The sequence below is a fragment of the Bos indicus x Bos taurus genome, chromosome 14, assembly GCF_003369695.1.
Source record: "Bos indicus x Bos taurus breed Angus x Brahman F1 hybrid chromosome 14, Bos_hybrid_MaternalHap_v2.0, whole genome shotgun sequence".
In the NCBI taxonomy this organism is placed as follows: Eukaryota; Metazoa; Chordata; class Mammalia; order Artiodactyla; family Bovidae; genus Bos; species Bos indicus x Bos taurus.
Window position 1 is genome coordinate 60,777,679 of NC_040089.1, and position 24,680 is coordinate 60,802,358.

General features: G+C 35.4%; 1 protein-coding gene across 43 annotated transcripts in view; it reads right to left on the reverse strand.

The window, feature by feature from the left end:
- The window catches only part of RIMS2 (regulating synaptic membrane exocytosis 2), a 603,774-nt gene that overhangs the window by 117,312 nt on the left and 461,782 nt on the right, over positions 1-24,680 (reverse strand). For 12 of the 43 annotated variants that reach the window (XM_027561351.1, XM_027561350.1, XM_027561386.1 and 9 more), the window contains one exon: positions 22,718-22,890. The exons of 20 other annotated variants lie outside the window; for them this stretch is intronic. In XM_027561351.1, coding sequence (XP_027417152.1) covers positions 22,718-22,890 — 173 coding nt within the window. Of the gene's footprint in view, positions 1-21,598; positions 21,851-22,717; positions 22,891-24,680 lie in introns of all 43 variants that reach the window. 11 more of the 43 variants (XM_027561346.1, XM_027561348.1, XM_027561347.1 and 8 more) reach the window with 1 other exon arrangement.

The following is a 24,680-nucleotide window of genomic DNA, read 5'->3' on the forward strand; positions in this document are numbered from 1 at the left end:
GCAGCTTGGACAATCTGCTTCTCTTTTGGCAAGGCTTTTGGGGATAATTCCAGAAACTTGAAGATCCTTCAAGTGAGCCAAACAACAAGGCGAGCAGTAAATTTTGTTCTTGAATGATACTGTTCAATGGAAAAAGCATATGAAGTACACAATTTCCAGATGAATTAGATGAGTAGTTCTTATATTTTAGTTTTTTGCCAGAACCACCTGAAAGAGCTTTTCAGGAATACAATCTGCAGCCTAGTCCTGGAGATTTTAATATATTATTTCTAGCAAGAGAACCAGAACTCGCATTTTAAAGTTTCTCTGGTGATCTAATGCAGTGACCGTACAAACACCACAAAGAAACTCTGGTGTAGGCTAACAAAAAGTAATCTTATAAAATATCTTATTTAGGTAGTTTTGCCCTTTAGATTAGATAGAATTTTATGGTTAAATTCCCAAGTCTATCAGCAAGCAGACTGGATTACTGGATTTCTCCAGCTCAAGTTACTCACATTTTTGGAGCCATCTAACTAAAAGACTTCCTTGGTGGCTCAGATGGTAAAGCATCTGCCTGCAATACAGGAGACCCAAGTTTGATCCCTGGGTTGGGAAGATCTCCTAGAAAAGGAAATGGCAACCCACTCAAGTATTCCTGCCTGGAGAATCCCAGGGACAGAGGAGCCTGGTAGGCTACAGTCCATGGGATCGCCAAGACACGACTGAGAGACTTCACTTCACTTCTCTTCAACTAAAGGACATCTGCCTTATCTTTAATCAGTTCTTCGTATGCCTGGAGTCATGTTAGATGCCTCTTTGTGTTAAATTAGCATACACTTAAGAATCATTTTGGTTTGAAATGCTTGTTTTTCTTTCATGTATGGATATGATTGTATATCATTAAATATTTTTACTCTGGTTGATTTTAAATTTTGAGAAAAATAAAACAGTATTTTTGGTTCACCAGTTGGTATGATTGTACAAGCTTCATTTGGCTGACGGTGGTGGTTTAATCACTAAGTCATGTCTGACTCTTTGCCACCCCATGGACTGTAGCCCGCTAGGCACCTCTCCCCATGGGATTTCTCAGGCATGAATACTGGAGTGGTTTGCCATTTCCTTCCTCAGGGGATCTTCCTGACCCAGGGATCAAACCCTGGTCTCCTGCATAGTAGGCGGTCTTCTACATTGCAGGCGAATTCTTCACTGACTGAGCCACCAAGGAAGCCCAATTTGGTTGATAATTCCACACAAAAGGAGAAATCAACTTTGGAATTTTTTTTCATGTATTTATGTATAAATACTTTATTTGAAAATTAGCTAATTTTACTTTATATATTCTGTGTCTTATTAAATTTTTGACCTTACTATTTTCTTATGTTCCTGGAGTTAAAATAATTTTAACCACAGAAAGCTTTTAATATTTGACCATTTATATTTTGAGCTTTGAAAATAATTTTAAGTTACTATGAAGAAACTTTAGACCTATATATTAAAACTGGTTTAAAAAAAAGTTAACCATCCTATGCAATTTTTTTTTTTCCCCCCATGGAACTGACTTTTATAGTCCAGTTTTTTTTTTTTTGAATTTTTTTTTGAATTTTATTTTATTTTTAAACTTTACATAATTGTATTAGTTTTGCCAAATATCAAAATGAATCCATCACAGGTATATATGTGCTCCCCATCCTGAACCCTCCTCCCTCCTCCCTCCCTGTACCATCCCTCTGGGTCGTCCCAGTGCACTAGCCCCAAGCATCCAGTATCGTGCATTGAACCTGGATTGGCATCTCCTTTCATACATGATATTTTACATGTTTCAATGCCATTCTCCCATTAAAAAGAATACATTTGAATCAGTTCTAATGAGGTGGATGAAACTGGAGCCTATTATACAGAGTGAAGTAAGCCAGAAGGAAAAACACCAATACAGTATACTAACGCATATATATGGAATTTAGAAAGATGATAACAATAACCCTGTGTATGAGACAGCAAAAGTGACGCTGATGTATGCAATTTTTTTTGGTAATCTACCAGTGTTTTACATTTGGCTATATCCTATTCCTATATGAAATGTATTTAAGAAGTAACAGAAAGGTCTAGTTTGCATATCAAATGTTATTTTTTTAAATTAGCTACTATTATGTCTCAGTTTACGGTCCTCTTTCATTTCTATAATAAGAAATTTAGTGTAAATAATACCTGTCATACTCTTCAATTCTAAAGCACTACTTTAAAACTAGAGTAAATTTTTATTTCTAGAGGTTTTTATTTTTTAAATAGGAGAAATGTTGCCCAAGTAGAATGATCTGGGTGGCATTCCTCACTAATCTGTAGGACAGAGATGATTTTTTTGTGACTTAGATTTTTCAAAATTATTGCTTATAATAATTAGAATAAAAACTTTTTAGAGTTATTGAAACATCACAAGGCCCCTTCATTTCCTATGATCCTACATTAAGTAAAATCAAGAAATACACAGGCGCTTCCCTGGTGGTCCAGTGGTTAAGAATCACCTGCCAGTGCAGGAGACATGTGTTCGATCCCTGGTCTGAGAAGATCCCATGTGCCACGGGGCAACTAAGCCCGTGCATCACAACTACCGAGCCCGTGTGCTGCTGAAACCCATGCACCGAGAGCCCGCGCTCCGCAAGAGAAGCCACCGCAATGAGGAGCCCGCACGCCGCAACCAAGAGCAGCCACTGCTCACCACAACTAGAGAAAGCCTCCATGCAGCAACGAAGACCCAGCACAGCCAAAAATAAATACATAAACATAAATAAAATTTTTATAAAAGAAATACACAGTGGAATGAAGGTTAGCATTATAAAATAAACATTTTATAAAAGGTAATTAAATGTATTTTTTCAGATGGCAAAAATCTAGCCACTCCTATATTCAAAATACAATATTTTCTTTGCTTAAAAATGTCATTCTAATTCACTCTAATTTATTGAACAGTTTCGTGAGATAACATTATATAAAAATAATGTGACAACAATGCAAAGGCCTTAACAAATTGAAAATTAAGATATCAAAATATAGTGTCATTTGGTAAATAATATTTTCTTTTCTTTACTCAGCAGTACAAGAAACTTTCTTTAGATTCATGTTTCTTGGCATCCTGAAAGGAAAAGAGTAATTTTTTGATCATTAACTACACTATTCATGAATTATATAGGGTAATAGGAAATTTACTGTCTGAGACCACAGGAAATTTAAATGTCTGCAGAGGAAATAGTTTAAAATAATCTGAAAGTGGTATACTTAATGCCTTATTTTTTATTACTATAGCTTTAAAAACTAAAGTTAAACATGAAGTTAATATTTATTTCAATGACAATAAGTGGATTGTTTCTTGTTTTCTTTTGACAGACTATACGTGTGAATCCAAACAGAAATATGCAAATCCACTCTCCAATTAGCTTCAAGCCAATTTCATGCCTTACTTTTAATAATTCAAAGTTTTACTCTCCATCTGTTAAAAAATACTAACCCTTTAAACTTCCCAACTTTGCTTTCAACAGTCATAGTTACTACATATGTGAACACTGAGGTTTCTGCATTTTCCTTTCCCTTTGCTCCCTATACTGGGGTGTAAGATCACCACTCCATCACCACAAGCTTCAGGGAACTGGACCCTGGAACTCCGTGTGCTCCTGGTTAGAAACCCCAACCGCAGCAAACAGTCTCGCCCCCACTATCAAGATTAATCTCACTAACTCTACTTGTCACAATGTGCTTCCCATTTGTTAAAAATAGAAGTGCTTTACTATGGTTAAATAAAAATGAGTCCCAAACTAGTCTTTTATTAAACATGACAGAATATCAGTCTCAATCAAAATATCTGTCCATATATGCACTGGCTTTTGCTGTTTAAGCAAAAGATACCAGTATGCCACTTTAGCGGACTCTAAGTCACTGTAATTTTTCAGTCACCAACTGTTTTATTTTGAGAAAGACTGAAACAATATGACAGGCAAGAATGGTTAAATTGCCCTTACTCAGCTTCAAACTGGGAGCACTTGATGCAGACATTAATCACGTAGAAACTGATTGCCAGAATAGACATGCTTTATTTGTATTATAAATTCTGTTCCAGAGAGAACACTGAGAAATCAAATTTAGAAGAAAATAAAAATGAATAACGTACCATAATTTTTAACTTAAAAATAGTTTTTTACAATTAACATTTAGACAATCTTACTCTAGTGAATAAGTGAACACTGGGGCATTTAGAACTTATTTGAAAATTTTACTCTTCAAACTTATAGGTAAAGTGCATTTTGCCAAGTGGTTTAACTTCCCTGGTGGCTCAGCCAGTAAAGCGTCTGCCTACAATGTCGGAGACCTGGGTTCAATCCCTGGGTCGGGAAGATCTTCTGGAGAAGGAAATGGCAATCCACTCCAGTATTCTTGCCTGGAAAATCCCATGGCTAGAGGAACCTGGTAGGCTACAGTCCATGGGGTCACACAGAGCTGGACACGACTTCACTTTCACTTCCCTTTTAACTGATACATATATATATACTGATATATATACATACTGTTGCTGCTGCTGCTGCTGCTAAGTTACTTCAGTCGTGTCTGACTCTATGCGACCCCATAGACGGCAGCCTACCAGCCTCCCCCATCCCTGGAATTCTCCAGGCAAGAATAGCATATTCTGTACAGAACTGCAATCCACTTCTACTGTGCTCTTGATATGATTCTAAACAATCTGTAGTCATAATACAAATGTCCCAGTAGAAAATTAATTCAATAATGCAAGAATTCCCTTAAATTAAATATTTAGATATTTAAATGTATATAGACATTAGACAGCCTGCATGGAGCCAGAAATTTGATAACACTATATAGAAATTTCAGATTTCAGTATAAAAGAGGAGACAATATTCCACGTAACCAATTAATAGAAAATTTTAAATATTATTTTGCTCATAGTTACTCTCTGGAAGTTCTGAGATAAATTTTCTTTCAAAAGTGTATATTCCTAGAAAAAATTAAAATTCCATTACCCTAAAACTGTAAACTTGTTTGAAGGTATTATGAAATAGAGAAAATATGCCAATTTACACACTGTATGCTCACATATATCATTTGTATAATTTAAACATTAATATTACAGTGTGATGAACTTTGAATGAAGCTGAATTAAACTTGTGTAAATAAATAGCTGAGTTACTAGCTTAAAAAAAAAAGAAAAAGGAAGAAAGAAGGCAAAGCTGCGAACAGATTACCAAAGCATAGTTATTGATGTTACTCAGTTATTAAATTAACTAAGTTAATTCCAAGTTCATACAATACTTTATTATACTTAGAGTGATTAAGAAAAGGTCTTTATCATTTAAAAAGTAAATCTGAAATGTATATTATGATCCCTGTTTTTATCTGTTAGACCAGGTAGACCAGGTTTATACCTGTTAGAAAGATTAGTCTTTTTTTTTTTAAAGAAATCTTATCTATCTATATAAATAATAATAAATATGATATGCACATTTTGTTTTAGACACACATTTGATCAGAGTTAAAATCAAAATTGACTAAGTCACTTAGTCATGTCTGATTCTTTGAGACTCCATGACCTGTAGCCCACCAGGCTCCTCTGTCCATGAATTTCTCCAGGCAAGAATACTAGAGTGGGTTCCCATGCCCTCTTCCAGGGGATCCCCTCCAGGGATAGAACTAGAATCTCTGTCTCCTGCATTGGCAGGCAGGTTCTTTACCACTAGCGCCACCTGGGTAGCCAGGTAAATTAAACAGTATCTCCTAAATTCCAAAAATTACTACAAGTATCAAATTCAGCCTATCTCACTGTATTCCACATGAACCCTACAGCAATCAAGAATACTTACTTAATTCTGCATTTTAAAGAGCTGCTTTTATTAAAATCATTTTTAGAATTTAACTCTTCAATTTCTAGCAATTGCAATGAAGCTTGATTTACTTTCCCCTTAATCTAGTCATTTATTCATGTATTTTTTTAAATTACAAAACTCAAGTCCCTTTATTCACTTTCTAAAAAAAACACAAACATGAGAATAAAATAAACACACCCCACTTACTAGCCCTTGCAGGATAGGAAGCAGCCCTGGACAGACAGCCTGCAAATGTCTTTCCTTACACTTCAGTCTGCATCTCCTCAGGCATTCCAGGGGCCCGTGTTTTGACCCCTCTTGCAGGGGAAAGGAAGTGGAAACTAAAAAGAGTCACCTACAAGAGGGTCACAGTGACCTTACAGCTATTTGACGATGCTGCTGCCAAGTCACTTCAGTCGTGTCCGACTCTGTGCGACCCCATAGATGGCAGTCCACCAGGCTCCCCCAACCCTGGGATTCTCCAGGCAAGAACACTGGAGTGGGTTGCCATTTCCTTCTCCAATCTAGTCATTTATAAAATAACAAAATACAGTTTTTCACATTGCCAACATCATTTATTTATACTTATTTAGCATTCTATAATTAGCTCCACTCTTGCACACCTAAAATCTTTTACAGAACTTCCTTTTGTATCTGTTATAGGCTTTATAGTATTATAGACAACAAGTCCACATAACTTGCTGTTATTTTGCTTATTAACTAGATGTCCATCGACAGATGAATAGATAGGGAAATTGTGGTACATATATACAATGGGATGTTCAGTTCAGTTCAGTAGCTTTAAAAAAGAACGCATTTAAAAAAAAAAAAACGCATTTTTTTTTATTAGTCAGTTCTAATAAGGTGTATGAGCCTAGAGCCTATTATACAGAGTGAAGTAAGACAAAGAGAAAGACAAATATTGTATACGAACGCATGTGTATGGCATCTAGAAAGATGGTTCTGATGAACCTATTAGCAGGGCAGCAACCGAGACGCAGTCAGAGAGAACAGACCTGTGGACACAGCGCGGGAGGGATAGGTGGGATGAACTGAGAGAGTAGCATGGAAACGTATGCATTATCGTATGTAAAATAGATAGCCAAGGGAATTTGCTGAGTGACACAGGGAGCTCAACCCAGTGCTCTGTGAAAACCTACAGAGGTGGGATGGGGTGGGGAGGAAATGGAAGGGAGGTTCAAAATGAGGGGGACATATGTATACCTATGGCTGGCTCATGTTGATGTATGCCAGAAACCAGCACAGTATTGTAAAGCAATTATCTTCCAAAAAAGATTAAAAATAAAATAAAAATTAATTAATTAGTTTAAAAAAAAAACTGGATTTTCTTCTGAGACTGTTTCCTTATCTTGGATAATGCTGAAAAGAGTCACTTGTCACTTCCTGCCTCAGTTCACTTATTCTAAATGTTTTACTAAAGGGAAATATTATCAAACCACATATTAAAACCACTTTTTTACACTTTTACTGTATATTGTAATCATTTATTTATTTGTCTATCTCTTTGAGGGAAGGAATCAGGTCTTGTTATTCAGTATTTTAGCACAGAATCCAAGATAGAGATGCAGATGATACCATTCTAAGGGCAGAAAATGAAGAGGAACTAAAGAGCCTCTTGATGAGGGTGAAAAAGGAGAGTGAAAAAGCTGGTGTGATTCTCAACATGAAAAAAAATTAAGATCATGGCACCCAGTCCCTTCACTTCATGGAAAACAGAAGGGGGAAAAGTAGAAGCAGTGACAGATTTTCTTTTACTGGGCTCCAAAATCACCGCAGAAGGTGACTGCCGTCACGAAATTAAAAAAATGCTTACTTGAAAGCTATGACAAACCTAGACAGCATATTAAAAAGCAGAGACATCATTTTGCTGACAAAAATCTGTATAGTCAAAGCTATGGTTTTTCCAGTAGTCATGCATGGATATGAGAGTTAGATCATAAAGAAAGCTGAGTGCCAAAGAATTGATGCTTTTGAATTGTGGTGCTGGAGAAGACTCTTTAGTGTCTTGGACAGCAAGGAGATCAAACTCCAGTCAATCTTAAAGGAAATCAACCCAGAATATTCATTGGAAGGACTGATACTGAAGCTAAAGCTCCAATACTTTGGCCACTTGATGTAAAGACTCATTGGAAAAGACCCTGATGGTGGGAAAGATTGAAGGCAAAAAGAGAAGGGGGCAGCAGAGGATGAGATGGTGAGATAGCATCACTGACTCAATGGATATGAATTTGAGCAAACTCTGGGAGATGATGAAGGACAGGGGAGCCTGGTGTGTTGCAGTCCATGGGGTCACAAAGAGTCAGACACGACCTAGGGACTGAACAACAACCGGCATATAGAAGGTGTTCAAAAATATGTGCTGAATAAATGAAGACAATCTAAGGAATAAAATAATTTAAATTCCAAGACCATTAAAGGTCAAACTATGAAACATATCTCATAAAAATTTTCTAGAATCTCTACTACATTACTTTGTGAAATAAAATCTTTTCTATATTTCAGAAATTATTTTCTCCTGTACAAAGCATAAGAACAGTCTACCTTATTTTGAATTGTCATCTGGCAAAGTGTTATAGAAAAGTTGCTATGAAATATGCAGGTCTAAAAGCTAAAAAAAAGTGAGATTTTATAAACTTACTTTTCATCTCCTATCCTTTTCTTTTTCAACCCCTATTATATAACACCTTCTTGTCATGTGCCGGGAATGGTGTCAAAAGCTTTAAGGACATAATTCCATTGAACTTTGATGGCAACCCTGCAAAATTATTATTATTATTACCCCCAGTATATGGGTGATGAAAGTGTTTTTTTTCTTGCCCAAGTTTACATTATTAGGAACTGGCAGAACTAGGATTCAATACAGTTTTGTCTGAATAAAGAGCTAAGTTTTAACCATCATTCTATATTATCTCTCATGTATATTTTTGGAGGACTTTATTATTGCTTATTATAATACCAAAAATAAATTCTGGATGACGATAAGTGATATTATGCTTACTGTGAGTCAGTGTAACATGGCACCAAGTTCTTATTCACAACTTTGGAAAGCAAGCCATCTGAATCCCCAGTGTGCCAGACTGGAAGGCTAAGTCTCTGCACACGACAGGTGCACCATGAAATGTGCACTCATACTCCATGATAAACAGAAATAGTAAAATTAAGTTGGTTAACTTAATTTGAAAAAGTTGGCTTAAAGCTCAACATTCAGAAAACTAAGATAATGGAATCTGGTCTCATCACTTCATGGCAAATAGATGGGGAAACAGTGGAAACAGTGGCTGACTTTATTTTTCTGGGCTCCAAAATCACTGCAGATGGTGACTGAAGCCATGAAATTAAAAGATGCTTACTCCTTGGAAGGAAAGTTATGACCAACCTAGATCGCATATTCAAAAGCAGAGACATTACTTTGTCAACAAAGGTCCGTCTAGCCAAGGCTATGGTTTTTCCAGTGGTTATGTATGGATGTAAGAATTGGACTGTGAAGAAAGCTGAGTGCTGAAGAATTGATGCTTTTGAACTGTGGTGTTGGAGAAGACTCTTGAGAGTCCCTTGGACTCCAAGGATATCTAACCAGTCCCATCCTAAAGGAGATTAGTCTTCGGTGTTCATTAGTAGGACTGATGTTGAAGCTGAAACTCCAACCCTTTGGCCACCTGATGCAAAGAGCTGACTCATTTGAAAAGATTCTGATGCTGGGAAAGATTGAGGGCAGGAAGAGAAGGGGACGACAGAGGATGAGATGGTTGGATGGCATCACCGACTCAATGGACGTGGGTTTGGGTGGACTCGGGAGTTGGTAATGGACAGGGAGTCCTGGTGTGTGTGCTGCGGTTCATGGGGTCGCAGAGAGTTGGACACGACTGAGTAACTGAACTGAAGTTGGTTAACTCTTAGTGTCCTGAAATATGTAGTTGCCTTTAAATAACTTCAGTATTAAGTGCTACATCTCATTCATTCCAATTATTTTGATAGAAAGTCTCAGAAGACTAATTTACAAGTTTCTTATTCTTGAGATCCCCAGATGATAGTCATTTCTCTCATCTTTGCACCTTTCAATAGGATTTTAGAATTTACTTTACACTATTTTTTGGGACACATTAAATTGGTATAAGTTTTTCTAATCTTTAAATACTATCTAATGAATGCTTTTATTTTCTTTTCATGTCTGTCTTCCCCCATTCTTGTTAGACTTTATGCAGGATTTGTATATATAAAAGGGCTTCCCTGGTGGCTCAGCTGGTAAAGGATCTGCCTGCAATGCGGGAGACCTGAGTTTGAGTCCTGGGTTGGGAAGATCCCCTGGAGAAGGGAAAGGCTACCCAGGCTGGAAGAAGCACAAGCTGGAATCAAGATTGCCCAGAGAAATATCAATAACTTCAGATATGCAGGTGACACCACCCTTATGGCAGAAAGCGAAGAAGAACTAAAGAGCCTCTTGATGAAAGTGAAAGAGGAGGGTGAAAAATCTGGCTTAAAACTCAAAATACAGAAAACTAAGATCATGGCATCCAGTCCCATCACTTCATGGCAAATAGATGGGGAAACAATGGAAACAGTGAGAGACTCTATTTTCTTGGGCTCCAAAGTAACTTCAGATGGTGAATGCAGTCCTGAAATTAAAAGACGCCAGCTCCATGGAAGAAAACCTAGACAGCATATTAAAAAGCAGAGACATTACTTTGCTGACAAAGGTCCATCTGGTCAAAGTTATGTTACTGGTCAAAGTTACGTGACAGTAGTCACGTATGGATGTGAGAGTTGGACTATTAAGAAAGCTGAGTGCCAAAGAACTGATGCTTTTGAACTGTGGTGTTGGAGAAGACTCTTGAGAGTCCCTTGGACTGCAAGGAGATCCAACCAGTCCATCCTAAAGGAAATCAGTCCTGAATATTCATTGGAAGGACTGATTCTGAAGCTGAAACTCCAATATTTCGGCCACCTGATGTGAAGAACTGACTCATTGGAAAAGACCCTGATGCTGGGAAAAATTGAAGGTGGGAGGAGAAAGGGATGACAGAAGATGAGATGGTTGGATGGCATCACCGACTCTATGGGCATGAGTTTGAGTAAGCTCTGGGAGCTGGTAAGCCTGGCGTGCTGCAGTCTGTGGGGTTGCAAAGAGTCGGATAAGACTAAGCGACTGAACTGAACTGAACCATATATATAAAATAATGATTCTCATTCATCATATATCAAATCAGTAAACCAACCCACCAACTAAATCTTTTCACACTAGAATACACATGTGTCATAAAACAAATTCCTCTGAGGTAAAAAACTCCACTGATTTCTGAAAGAAGTAAGTTTCTTTCCACTGAAGAAAAAAAGTGACTTCTTGGTCATTTTTGTCAAAGAGAGAGAGGAGCATGTTGGATACTGAACATGCCAGAAGCACTGTGATAGCAGCTCTTCACACCTCAAAACTGTCACTGCTTTATTACAATCTCATTTATTCATACATTCATCCTAAAACTTTTTTGAGTGCATACTATGTGTGAGGGATTGTAGATTTTGAGAAGTAAGACAGCAAAGAGATAAAAATAATAAATACATATCCTTAAGTGGTAACTAATGGTCAACAATCGTAGATTAAGTGGATACATAATTAACTATTTCACAGGGCAGGAAAATGAGCACCCAAGAGAAACTGTTACTGTAAAAGAATATTAGATAAATCATGAAGGAAGAGGAGAGATGGTGTCTCTTGGGTGAATCTGTACTTGACTTCGGAGAAGGCAATGGCACCCCACTCCAGTACTCTTGCCTGGAAAATCCCATGGATGGAGGAGCCTGGTGGGCTGCAGTCCATGGGGTCGCTAAGAGTCAGACATGACTAAGCGACTTCACTTTCACTTTTCACTTGCATGCATTGGAGAAGGAAATGGCAACCCACTCCAGTGTTCTTGCCTGGAGAATCCCAGGGACGGGGGAGCCTGGTGGGCTGCCGTCTATGGGGTCACGCAGAGTAGGACACGACTGAAGCGACTTAGCAGCAGCAGCAGTACTTGACTTGGGTGTTAAAGGATGAGCAGGTACTTTACTCAGAAAGAGAAAGAAACTGCGCTTCAGACATTAGAAGCAATGTGAATTAAAGGAATTATTTGTGAAACAAAGGAATTAAAGCAAGAGCCTTTAAAGAGAAGGGTAAGAGTAAGAGTGAAAAGCTGAAGTCAAGATAACACAAAACATTAAAGATTCCGATTTTGTCATTAAGGTTCTAAGGTCTCAGGCCAGGTGTTTGTGGATTTTCTTTTTTTTGAATTTTGCTTCCTTAAGATTAGATTCATCCTTTCTATATGGAAAATCAGAATCTGAAATGAAGTCTTACTATACTGTTCCACCCCATACTGATAAACTAGCATCTAACAGTGACACTCAACATGGGAATCCTTCGACTTCAAACTTGATCTTCTTTTTGTTATTTCTATAAAAATGTAACTTCTATATGTTAAAATTGTTCATCCTGAGGTATATCTGTGGTTCTATTAGGAGTCATTGGTTAGAATGCTGCATTTAATTTAGAATAACAGTTGTGGATTAATTGTCCTTTTGGCTTGTAAAAATAAATATTGAATATGACAGAAACTACTGCAGCAGTCTTTTCTAATGCTATTATTTTGTATGCTAGAAATCATTTCAATTTAATTATTTCTCTACTTTCACACTAAATTTATTTTACTAACATACAGCCTGTGTGGGTAATATTTTAGAAATAAAGTTAAAAATGGTAGAAATAAAAATGAGTTGAATCCATTACAGGAGACAAGTCTATATAAACATTACTTACCTATAATCAATAGTGGTGATGTCAGAAAACAAAAGTTTAATATGTAAATGAATGTCAATGATTATTTTAAATGTATAGAACCCTAAATTGTTACACTAACCAGAATGAAATTAATTCATCAGTAAAAATGAATCCAGGTAAGAATCTCAGGATAAGATTTCCCATGTTATAATAGGATAGAGTAACCAGTCACCACAGAAATACAAATTAACAGAAATTGCTAAAAATGATTATATAGTACAAAGTCGATTAAATTGTGTGCCTCTTAAAATTTATGTAAGATGTGGGAGTAAATTTTAATTAACACAGATCTCCAATTTCATACCCAAGTACTGAGATGTGGTATTGAATATAACTCTTTATGAGTCAGCTGTGAAGACCACTTGGAAAATATGGTGACAGCAGCAAAAGCAAAAGCCAGGTGGTACTGTTACAAAGCTATGCCCTTACCACCTGTTCCCGGCCCTTTTCATTACCATCTGAACGGAAACCTGGTGCTTTCTTGAGCACTCTGCTTCTGCTGAAATCTTCTCTAGTGAGAAATACTTACCCTTCTTCATAGGTTGTCATATTTCTATCTACTGGCTACTTAAAAAATATATTTCTCTTCTACTTTAAAGTTAAACTTTCTTTGTTAAACTTTCTTTTCTTTTGACTTCTGGCCATGCTGACATATACTAACCGTTTTTTTCCCTTTCTTTCTGTCATCTGATGACCTCGTGGTCACTGACTCATTCACTGAAGTTTTAGAGCTGGCTTAGTTTTCTTTTCAATTCCCCAATTCTCATAGCCATATCAAATATAAGTGTTCATCAAGAAGACCTATCAAATGGCTTTGTAATTCCAAAACTCACATATCTTGTTACCTTCACTTTTATTCTTTTCACCCACTCTCCTACTCACCCCAAATGCTTATGTCTTAGAGTTTGTCAGTTAGTGAAAATAGCTCCACAAGATCTTAAGTTTCAACAGCATGCTCTGCCTGCCCAACACCCTAAACTTCCTTTTTGACTACAAGGCCTAGCGTTCTAATTCTTGGATTTTCTCTGTATTTTCCTAGTCTCTAAGTTCCCATATGGACTTTTCCTCCTCCTTGTCTAACACTGACATTTACACAAGCACCCTCAGTTGCTTTCCACTGCTATTCTCCCAGCAACTCCATCCATCAAAACTCCCACTCCTCCACAAATGCTACAATCTGAATTGTGTTTCCACACTTGGATGGGCTCAGTGCTGCTAGGAATGATCACACTACTCTCCCACGCTGGTGTGTCTTGCAATTGCTGGTCTCCAACTTCTAGATCTGCAGAACTATTCATCAACTTTTAAATTTGTCTTTGGTAAGCTACTTTCTCCTATTTTCTTCAGTGATTATTCCAAATCTTCAAATTAAATCTCAAATTCAACTTCCAAACCCTTATATTCTCGCTTCTTATGTGTTTGAGAACATTAGGGCCAACAGGCAGTGACAACCAACTTCCCAACTCCCTGTCTAATAACTGATCTATTTTATTATCTGTCTTTTTTTCTGGTTTGAGCCAACCCAAAGTCCACCTTTGCTTCTGAACCAAGCCCCTCCTCCACCTCCAGGTTCTTACTCTAGAACCAGTGCCTTTCCTATCTTCAAATGCCCTTTCTCTTCAGACCACATACATGTTCAAATCTCAGATTTCTCCCTTTTGGTGACCCAAAACAGAGACTGGGAAGTCACAGCATGCTCAGATTCCCACACAAAGAAATTTTCCTAAATTTTTATGAAAATAGCTTATTTATGTATTAACTGAGGAATCTATCTATGTATCTATCTAGAGATAGATACAGAGACAGAGAGAGACAGACACAGAGAGGAGAGAATTATTTCAGAGTTTTAGGCTAACAACTAAATTTATGTGAAAAGGATAAATTTGAGGCTGCAAAAAAAAAGGAAAAAGAAAATTATCACCTTTTCTTGAGAACAAACCTGTATTTCATTCAACTTCAGTATTCTGGTGATATTAAAAATGTATACAAGAATTTAAAAAAGAGAGAGATGAAGATTTTATTGAAAAGTAGCTTTTAAGGAGTATTGGAATAGAAAACAAGACATGCTCAACAAACTTAACCCTAAACGAAGTATCACCTGCATTTTATCACCACTATACTCATAATATTTACTGAAGAAGAAACACAGATCTCTCTTTTTTTTTTTTCAGAAGCCAAATGACCATTTTTAAAGTATATTCACATATCATAAAATTCATCCTTTAAGGGTATACAATTCACAAATAAACAACTTCAAAGAATTTGACTACTCATTTTTTATGCTATTAGCATAAGGAGCTCAGATTTAAAGGCTATCATTTTTAAAAGATAAGATTTTCCTGTTAAACTAATCTACTGAACTAATCTCCATAAGAGATAGTAGTGTAGATAATGGAAGTAGATATAGAGTTAGGGAGAAATGGAATACTTCAGAGATAATTAAGTTTTAGGATCAATAAGACATGGTGACTGGAGGGAGGGAATTGTGCTCAGGGAAAGAACTAGTAAAGGGTGATGCTTAGGTTTCTGGTTGAGGCACGTGTGAGGATGCTGCTGCCACATATCGAGAGTACAAATGGGGAGTGGGTTACTAAATGTGGTCACCTGTTCTGTGAGAGGTATGATGAATTCAATTATACATGCTGACTTTGGTACATCCCCAGGACAGATAAGAAGATGGCCAGAAGAGGACTGAAAAGATCTGACAGATAAATAAGAATGGGACCTGGGTTGGAAATACAGATTTGGAAGCCATCAATCCAACCAGTCCATTCTAAAGGAGATCAGCTCTCGGATTTCTTTGGAAGGAATGAGGCTAAAGCTGAAACTCCAGTACTTTGGCCACCTCATGTGAAGAGTTGACTCATTGGAAAAGACTCTGATGCTGGGAGGGATTGGGGGAAGGAGGAGAAGGGGACAACAGAGGATGAGATGGCTGGATGGCATCACTGACTCGATGGACGTGAGTCTGAATGAACTCTGGGAGTTGGTGATGGACAGGGAGGCCTGGCGTGCTGCGATTCATAGGGTCACAAAGAGTCGGACACGACTGAGAGACTGAACTGAACTGCACTGAATACATAGATGCTACTGAAAGTCACAGAATAGAAAGCACCATCAAGATAGAACACGCAAAGGAAAGACAGCCTACTATGGGAGTCTGGAAATTATCAAGGGGCAAAGAGAACGCTCCCAAAGAAGACAGAAATGATCAGAATGATGGATAGAAACCTAAAGGAGTGTACAATCACAAGAGTGCAGAGGAAAAAACATTTCAAGAAGAGAATGTAATAGGGCTGAATTCTAAAGGTGGAAAGGCTAGATGCAATATGAAAGCTCTTATGATTTAGCAGCATATACAATTTGAGACAGTTTTTTAGAACAAAGTTATATAACACAATTGTAATAAAACAGGTATAAGGAAGCAGAGTCTCAAAAAAGAGGAAAAGTAAAAATGTCAGTTATAGGTAATGATTTTAATACAATGTAGTTCAAGAAACTGATTAGAATTATCATGTCTTTGGCCATGAACTTGAACTTCCTGATAGACTAGATAAAGAAAACATACAATGGGCTACATTCTTTTTCAGTGACACAGACACATCTGTTCTTAAAGACAGCTACTCACAATTTTAAAATAAAGTTTTACACAGATTTTTTTTAAATGGATGATGACACAGGAGACAATGCCCTCAGAAATGCTTTTAGAGCTAATGTGTAATTCTATGTGGCTCTTTCTTTTCAAAACATTCCATGAGCATTTCTATTTAATATTGCAGTGATGGTTTCAGCCAGGTCAATTTGACAAGACAAAGAAACAAAAGGCATTCAGATCAGAAAGGAAGACATAAAATTATCTTTAGTCATAGATGACATGACCTCATATAGAACATCCTAAGGTATTAACTAAAAACTTTTAGAGCTAATAAGTGAATATAGCATGGTTGTAGGTTTCAAGATCAAGTTATAAAAATAAATTGTGTTTCTATATACTAGCAATGATTAGGCACAAATGAATTTAATAACAATTTCACTTCAAAAATAAAATATTTGGAATAAATTTAACAAAAGTAGTACAAGGTATGTATCCTGAAAATGATGAAACATCACTGAAAGAAAGTAACATAAGGGAACATCTTTGTGCTCATGGATGAGAAGACAACATTTTCTAAGATGGCAATAATCCCTAAATTGCTCTAATTAAACAATCCCAGTCAAAATCCTAGCTGCTTTTTTTCCCTTCGAAACTGACAAGCTTATCTCAGCATTCATGAGGAAATGTAAGCAACCCAAAAGAGAGGAAGGATACATCATAATCACGTGGTGGGGAGGGATTGTTTTTAAAATGCAAATTCCTGGGCCTTTACAGGATCAAAATTCTAAAAGTTGTAATCAAGCGTTTTTTGTTGTTTTTTTGTTTTAAGTTCCCTTTTCATCACAATCATAAAACAGGATAGATGTTGCTTGGGTGTATAAGATTTTCAGTGGTATTAACTAGAAGATAGCTTCAATGAGAAGAGGAAAACACAAGCCATCAATAATCCATCAGCTGAACAGCATAATCCATCAGTATGCCCTCTGGGAGAGTTAGCACTGAGACATACTTCCAGAAAACAACAAAAACTCAACCTGATCAATGAAGTATTACAAAAGTCACCTAAATTTTGGAATCATCTGCTAGGTGAGAGAAACATATGTTGAGCTGTTTGTTTTACTGGTGGTTAGCCACAGACCCAGTTATTCCTTGAATTCATGATGAAGACAAATCATTAGTATAACAGAAGATGCTTACTTTCCCTTTGCTGTGTATTACACTCATCTAAACGAGGAGTGTGAATCATTCATTCATTTATTTGACAAGTGAAAAAAGCCAGGCAAAGTGGCTAGGGACACGTAACAGAATCAGAATGAGAAAACAAGTATTTTAGATTCCTAATCCATAATTATTTTCATAAAACATACTGTTTGCCCTTTAAAGGTCTATAATATGAGTAAATACGTGGTAACATCAAGTTATATCACATAGTCAGGAAAATGTGTTATCACATTTTAACTCTGATCTATAAGTTAGCAGTAGTAAATATTTCATTAACAATTATTCTGCTTGCCCTTTTAAAGACTATAAGAACTTTTTTTGCTAGATAATTGAGATGGTTTCAGTTCGGTTCGGTTCAGTCACTCAGTCGTGTTCGACTTTTTGCGACCCCATGAATTGCAGCACGCCAGGCCTCCCTGTCCATCACCAACTCCCGGAGTTCACTAAAACTCATATAGAGTTAAGTTAAGTCTTAAGCTCATGGTTTAAGACTCTTAAAAACAGTTATTCATGAATATTTTGAACTGATGCCATCTTTTTCCTTTGAAAACTTTTCCTACCTCAAGAACATTTTCTTCAGAAAGAGAAAATATACATACCACTTATAGACATGCCTGAGAACTCATTTTCTTTTATTTTTGAAACTTTTAATTTATATTTTGGTCTTACAAATGATCATTTAAAATGACTCTTCTGTAAGAATGTAAAGCATAAAAATTTGCTAAATATCAGATAAATACAAATTTTCAAGGTTTTCTGTATAGTCTTCATTAAAACATGAATCTTTGTGTGAATGTTTCACTTTTACCTAAGACCTTGAATCCATTTTACAATAATGAAGCCATAAAGTTTTTACACAACTATAAACTATATCATTTGTATTAAAAGAAAGCTGAGTAATACAAAAATATGAGATCTGAGGAGCAGGCAATCTGTTGAGGTTCAGGATATCTTATTTAGCTATCTACACAAATTTGTAGATAAACGAGTTTCTTGAATTATTTTTTCTTTGGTCTTATATGCCCAGAACAGAATCGGGAGGGATGGATGAGTAATTTGATCACAAAGTTATCAGTGTTGTTAGTTTTGACAATACTGTACTTTTCAATATTTATTTTTCTATCTTCCACTGCAGATTTACTTAAGATCTCCACTTCTTATGCCAAATTCTTTCACCAAATATCCTTGTGAATATATTTATGCTTCTTGATGAAATTTTTTTGGATATGGAGCTATCCTTAAATATCCATCCACACAAGGCTAAGAAATTACTTGACCTTCAGACTTAGAAATTTAGAACTGCTTGATTTCACTTTTATCCCCAGTTCAAAGTACTCTGCCTGAGAAATTTTGTAAATAAACATTGGTTCATTGAATGATTTTTCATTACCTCTGAAAACTTTTTTCTGGGATAGCCTACCACATATATATATGGTACATAATCAGCAAATGTAGATAGCTATAAAATTTAAAGCATATCCAGGTACACAGATGGGAGGAAAAATATTTTAAATGGTAAATCAGATTTTCTAGAAATGATTACTAGACAATCATTAATGATATATGGATATTTAACCAGACCAATCTACCTGTGTGGAAATACAAATAGCTAAATACAAATGTATTATTTATAAGCTACTTTGAAAAATATTATATTCAAATATTTAATGAACTTTTAAAAAATTTACTTTTTGCTATTCATTTTCTACTTGTACATTCAAAAGACTTTAATATGGTAACTATAACACAAACAATATAATTTTGTATCACACAATGAGATCCAATCACTATAATGAAAATAGCAACTACAATGGATTTGGTTCATTGCAGTTATTATGTTAATTTTAAATATACCAGCATTGCTATAGATATTAAACTCTGAATTCAGAAAATAATTTTTCTTTTACAAAACTTGGATTACAAGTAAACATCAATGGTGTACTATAGAATAAGAGTACTTTCAATAATGTTGCAAAAGCATATTAAATTGTTTTTGTCATTTAAATAATCCATGATTATGTTCATCAACTACCAAAACAAAATGTTACTAGCAGTACTCAGACATATTTTCTCTCGGAATAAAGATTGCTCATTTTATTCTGAGATGTGAAAGCTAATTCAGGACCTTAGGCTGCAAAAATTAATTAGTGGCACCAAAATTTTCTCACAAATAACTGCAGTTGATACTTTTTGCCATCTTATAGAATATATGTTCCCTAAAGACATCAGCTGGGAGGGACTGGGGGCAGGAGGAGAAAGGAACGACAGAGGATGAGATGGCTGGATGGCATCACTGACTTGATGGACGTGAGTCTGAGTGAACTCCGGGAGGTGGTGATGGGCAGGGAGGCCTGGCGTGCTGCGATTCATGGGGTCGCAAAGAGTCGGACACGACTGAGCGACTGAACTGAACTGAACTGAACTGAAAGACATCAGCCTGGCCCTGTGTAGTTTCCAGTTCCGCAAGTATTACATAGTTATATTTAAGCAGAGTACAGTGCCTTAAAAGACTCATTGCTAGGACTATACCATCCTTTTCTTTCCTGAATAAAATAATGTGCTTTTATCAAGAAGAAAATGGTGCAGAAATTATTAAAAATCAAGAACTTAAAAATATAACCTCCAAACTTCTACCCACCAAGCCAGATATGCTAACAGAGACTTTGGCAACAGGCACACAGCAAGGGGCTCATATGTTCTGCTTTACACAATTTAAAGAAAGTAAAACACATTAGAGGCCCACATTTTGCTCTGCTTTTTAAAGAAAGGAAACTCTATGTCTCTTTCTAAGGAAATTTTCAAAAACTATTCTCTGTGAATTAATGATGAAATGACCCTATGCCAAATAAGTCAGAAAAATAGTCTTCATTAATAAAGCAATGTAAACAAAGAAAATAGACTTGAAATTACTAGTTCAGATTGGACTCACAAAATATGCCTAACTTAAAACTAACTTTTAGGTTTTGTGTCTGTTACATAGAAACCTTCATAGACCACAGATAGTTAAATATAGCAAACTGAGACAAAAATTGAAGTGTCATAGAATTAGACCACTGAATTGTATACCAAGGGGGTAAACATTTATGATGATTATCTTCTCATTAATTTTGAGTAAAGCATAAATTGAGATTGAATTTATATATAATAAAGCAAAATTTGGCTTGTAATTGGGTGTGCTTATTATGCCAACTTCATAAGAATACAAAATCAAATTCTGAATTGGCCACTAGAAACCCAAATTCCTCCAAACCATACATGCTTTGCCACTCTTAGTCTCAGAGAATTGTAGCTAGGGAAAGCTCATCTCCTCAGGCAGAGAGATGAAGTCTATGTGTGCTTGGGCTGATGCGACTTTCAGTACAGCACTGTGAAGATGGCTTCATACTTATTAATGCATCACGTCATGAAAATGAAAACACACTTGGCTTTATGCCTTGCTGTTATGTTTTTTTCCATTTATCCTCTGTTCAAAGTTCCTTCTCTGGCAGTTTTCCAGCTGAATGAATTTCTAACCCAATATGTTTGCCTTCTAACAAGCCCTGAAGCCTCTATCCTTTCTTTTTAAAGGATCAAAGAACACTGTTCTTCACAATCTTTCTCAGGAATTAAAACTACACTAGAACCCACCAGAAAACTATAAGACAAAGGACTTGCTTTTTTATTCGAGGACAGAATAAAGCTTACATTTTGCTACCTATTTTGCCACTCGTTTTAAAAGTTCATTTCTAGTGCATAATATTTCTTGTAGAGCAGGCCACACTTTCCCAGCCCCTTCAGAACCTCATTTTAAAGATTTTTGACTCTACAAATTGGGAAGATATACAGTATTTCACGCTAAAAAAAATGGAAAGGGAAATTTACTTTAGATTTACCTAGTCAAAAAGGATTAAAAAACCCAATTAAATCATACTGAGAGCTAGTGTATACAAATTGAAGACTGGTTAATAAATCAATCTGTTTGATAGTAACTTGTCAACACATTAATTGGTTGTATTAGAAGCTAAATAGATAAAATGCAAGAAAATAAACCCAATGCAAATGGCAAAATAGGATTAAGAGAAAGGACATAACTAATGGGAAATGTCTATAAAAATAAGCAAATTTTACCTGTCATCATCTTGTGAGAATTGCTTTTGCAAATCCTCTTTATTCCACTGTTCTTTTTCTTTCCCTTGCTCAGGTATATCTGGTGTTTTTTCCTCATCTCCTGATTCTCTGTTTTTCTCCTTATTACACATGTTTGTAATGTCTTTCCCTTTCTCATTCTCATTAGTTCTTTCTTCCTTTACCTCTTCCTCCGCATGAACTATCTCTTCATGCTTATCCCCGTCTTTCCCTCCCTCTTCTAGTCCCTTTGGCCTTTTGAAAGCAACACAAATTGAAGGCATGCAAATAAACACAAAAAAGAAAGAAAATGTTAAGAAAAAAAATACATACAAAATTAAATAGAAAAGTAATGAAAATTACTAAAACATAGGTAAAAATTACATCTTTTAAGCATCGAAAACGTTTTTTCCAGTGTATAACAGAGAAGCACTATGTAAGCAACAGTTAAACCAAAATTGCTTTTTTAAGTTGTGTTTTCCTGTTACAAAGTTGCCTGGAAAAAAGTTGTGGTCTCCCCATTACTGATTTTTGTTTTGTTTTGATCCAATAGGAGTTAAAAAAAAAAAAAAAAACTAATTTAGCTTAGATGCCCATAAAGTCTATAGATGAGGTGATAAATGAAAATTATACTAACATACATTTATAAATTTTTTGGAGAAACTCCCATACATTTATAAAAGTTTCAGGAGGACAAGAGAGCATCCTCCACAAAAAGTAATGTTGTGTTTTCTTAATCATTGAAATGTATTCATCACCTTCCAATATGATTTTTCATATTCCTTAGAATATTAAAAACATTCAAGTCTTCATTTGACCATCCCTTTAATCTCAGTAAAAATACAACAACAGAATTACTTTTTCAATAATAAACATGAAAAATAGCTAATGATACTATTTCAAATAATCTAGCAAGAAAATTATTATAAGTTCTACAAAACTTTTCTGTGTGAAAAAAGTATGAAATGTAGACCAAAATATTAAAAAAAGTAATCACAGAAGTTGTTTGTCTTCATGATATATATTAACCATTTAGAAGGAAAGGATTTTACATTTATCCAAAGAAAAATAAAGATATTCTAAAACATGTTTAGAATTTCCTTCTTAAAGCCCCCTACTCACCTGATTTTCTTGTTTCCTCTTGGCCGTTCTGATTGGACAGACATGTAGCTTGTGCTGCTGAAACGAGAAGCACTACTAGTCCTGGAAACCGCAGATATATCACTTACGTCACTGTCCGAAGATTTAGTGGAAATATTATCTGCCCCTCTATGAGGATCCCATCCCGATCGATACTGTTAACACAGATTGACAAACACGCAGAAGTTGTCAGTATTACCACACAAAGCAATTACTCGCTTCTCCTATTTCAGCACTTTAATTGTCCACAGAGGATACTGCAAAACCCCACTCAGTTGCATATAAAACAAAAGTGAATGGCAATTATCCTAAAAGAAAAATTCAATTTATATGAAACCCTTGTTTTCAGTAAAGTCAATTAGAGCTTTTTCACCACACCCCAATGAAGGCCATTAAAACAGTTTCACAAGAGCAATGGCCTCAGGGAAGAACATTTGGCCAAAATCTGGGAAATAAATATTTGGCTTAATATTAGGAAGCAAATTTTTTTAAATTTTTGAATAAAATTTTTTTAAAAGCATGATGAAGTTGCCACTGTAACTTATGAAAACCAATTTTAATAGCATAAATTTTCTCTTAAATCCATTATGCTTCAGTGAAAACCTAGAGGTAATACAAAATCTAATTATTAAAACACTAACTTTTTAAAGAAAGGCCAAGAGAAAAGAGAAAGTTTAATTTCTGAGTGGTTGCTGGAATTTTGATGAATCCTAGAAATACTAGAAAAAGTCATTATTATTTATGATAATTCAAACTTCCTGGAATTGAAATAATCAGATGATTATCTGGCACAGCCAGGGTACAGGGTGTTCAAATATTCTGGTAGACTGAAAACCAGCATAGAGGCTTTATGTTAATGACATATGGAATGTAAAAAAAGGATAGATTTTGAAGTCTTGAAAACCTGGAGTAAGGAAAACTATTACTAGCTGGGTAAACTTGAGCAATTATTTCACCTTTAAAATCCTGTTTATAAAATAATAGGGAAAATAATGTCTTCCTTGCAGCATTGTTTTGTTCCTTGCGGCACTGTTTTGAAAATCAGAAATAATACATGCCTGGTATATGGCATAATACAAAATAATGCAGCCAGTACCTGATGGCTATTATTGGGCTAAGAGACTATCTGCTAATGGATTTTTCTTTGTTAATATCCACTTAAATATAATGGTAAAAATTCTTACCTGGTGAATTTCTTAATGGAGATTTTTTAAACCACAGATACTGGCAATATTAACAAATCATTACAATGATGCTTATCTTATGCAAACCATTACTGTGACTTGAATAATCATTACCTAATAAATAATCCTATATGGGTAATAATTCACTGAAAATATTAGCTAGATAAAAATATTTTGGTAAAGCAAGTTGAATGGCAATAGTATATAGCATAAATAAATTAATTTAAATTTAAATCTAAATTAATTAGATCAATTCAACTGATCTGTTTCTCCCCCTCAACCCCCCCATCTCTCCCAGTATTCTGTTATATATTTTTGAGTTAATAACTGATCCATTTCTAAATGTAAAATATAAGAATTATTTTGAAGGTCCATAAAATGTTATAATCAAATCCTTTATCTGAAATATATAAATTAGGTAAAATATGGCCTTTCTAAATCCACTCTAACTTTTGACTTTGTTGGAATTCTTGATTATAAAAAAATACAGTAAAATTATTTAAAAAATCATTGTCTTTTTCCCAGGAAATATCTATGTAAATAGAACTATTATATTTGATTTTAAAAGAAAGTCTATTTATTTACAATGCATTTATTTAGAGAACATTCAGTCCATGATATTCTTTTTTCAAACTAAAGTCATTTTAAAATAATGAAAACAATTTACTTTAAATGACAATGTTTTCATCATTGCCCAGAATAACATTTCAATGGATGGATCCAACATTATCTATGTAAGCCAGTGTATTAAACATAAATAA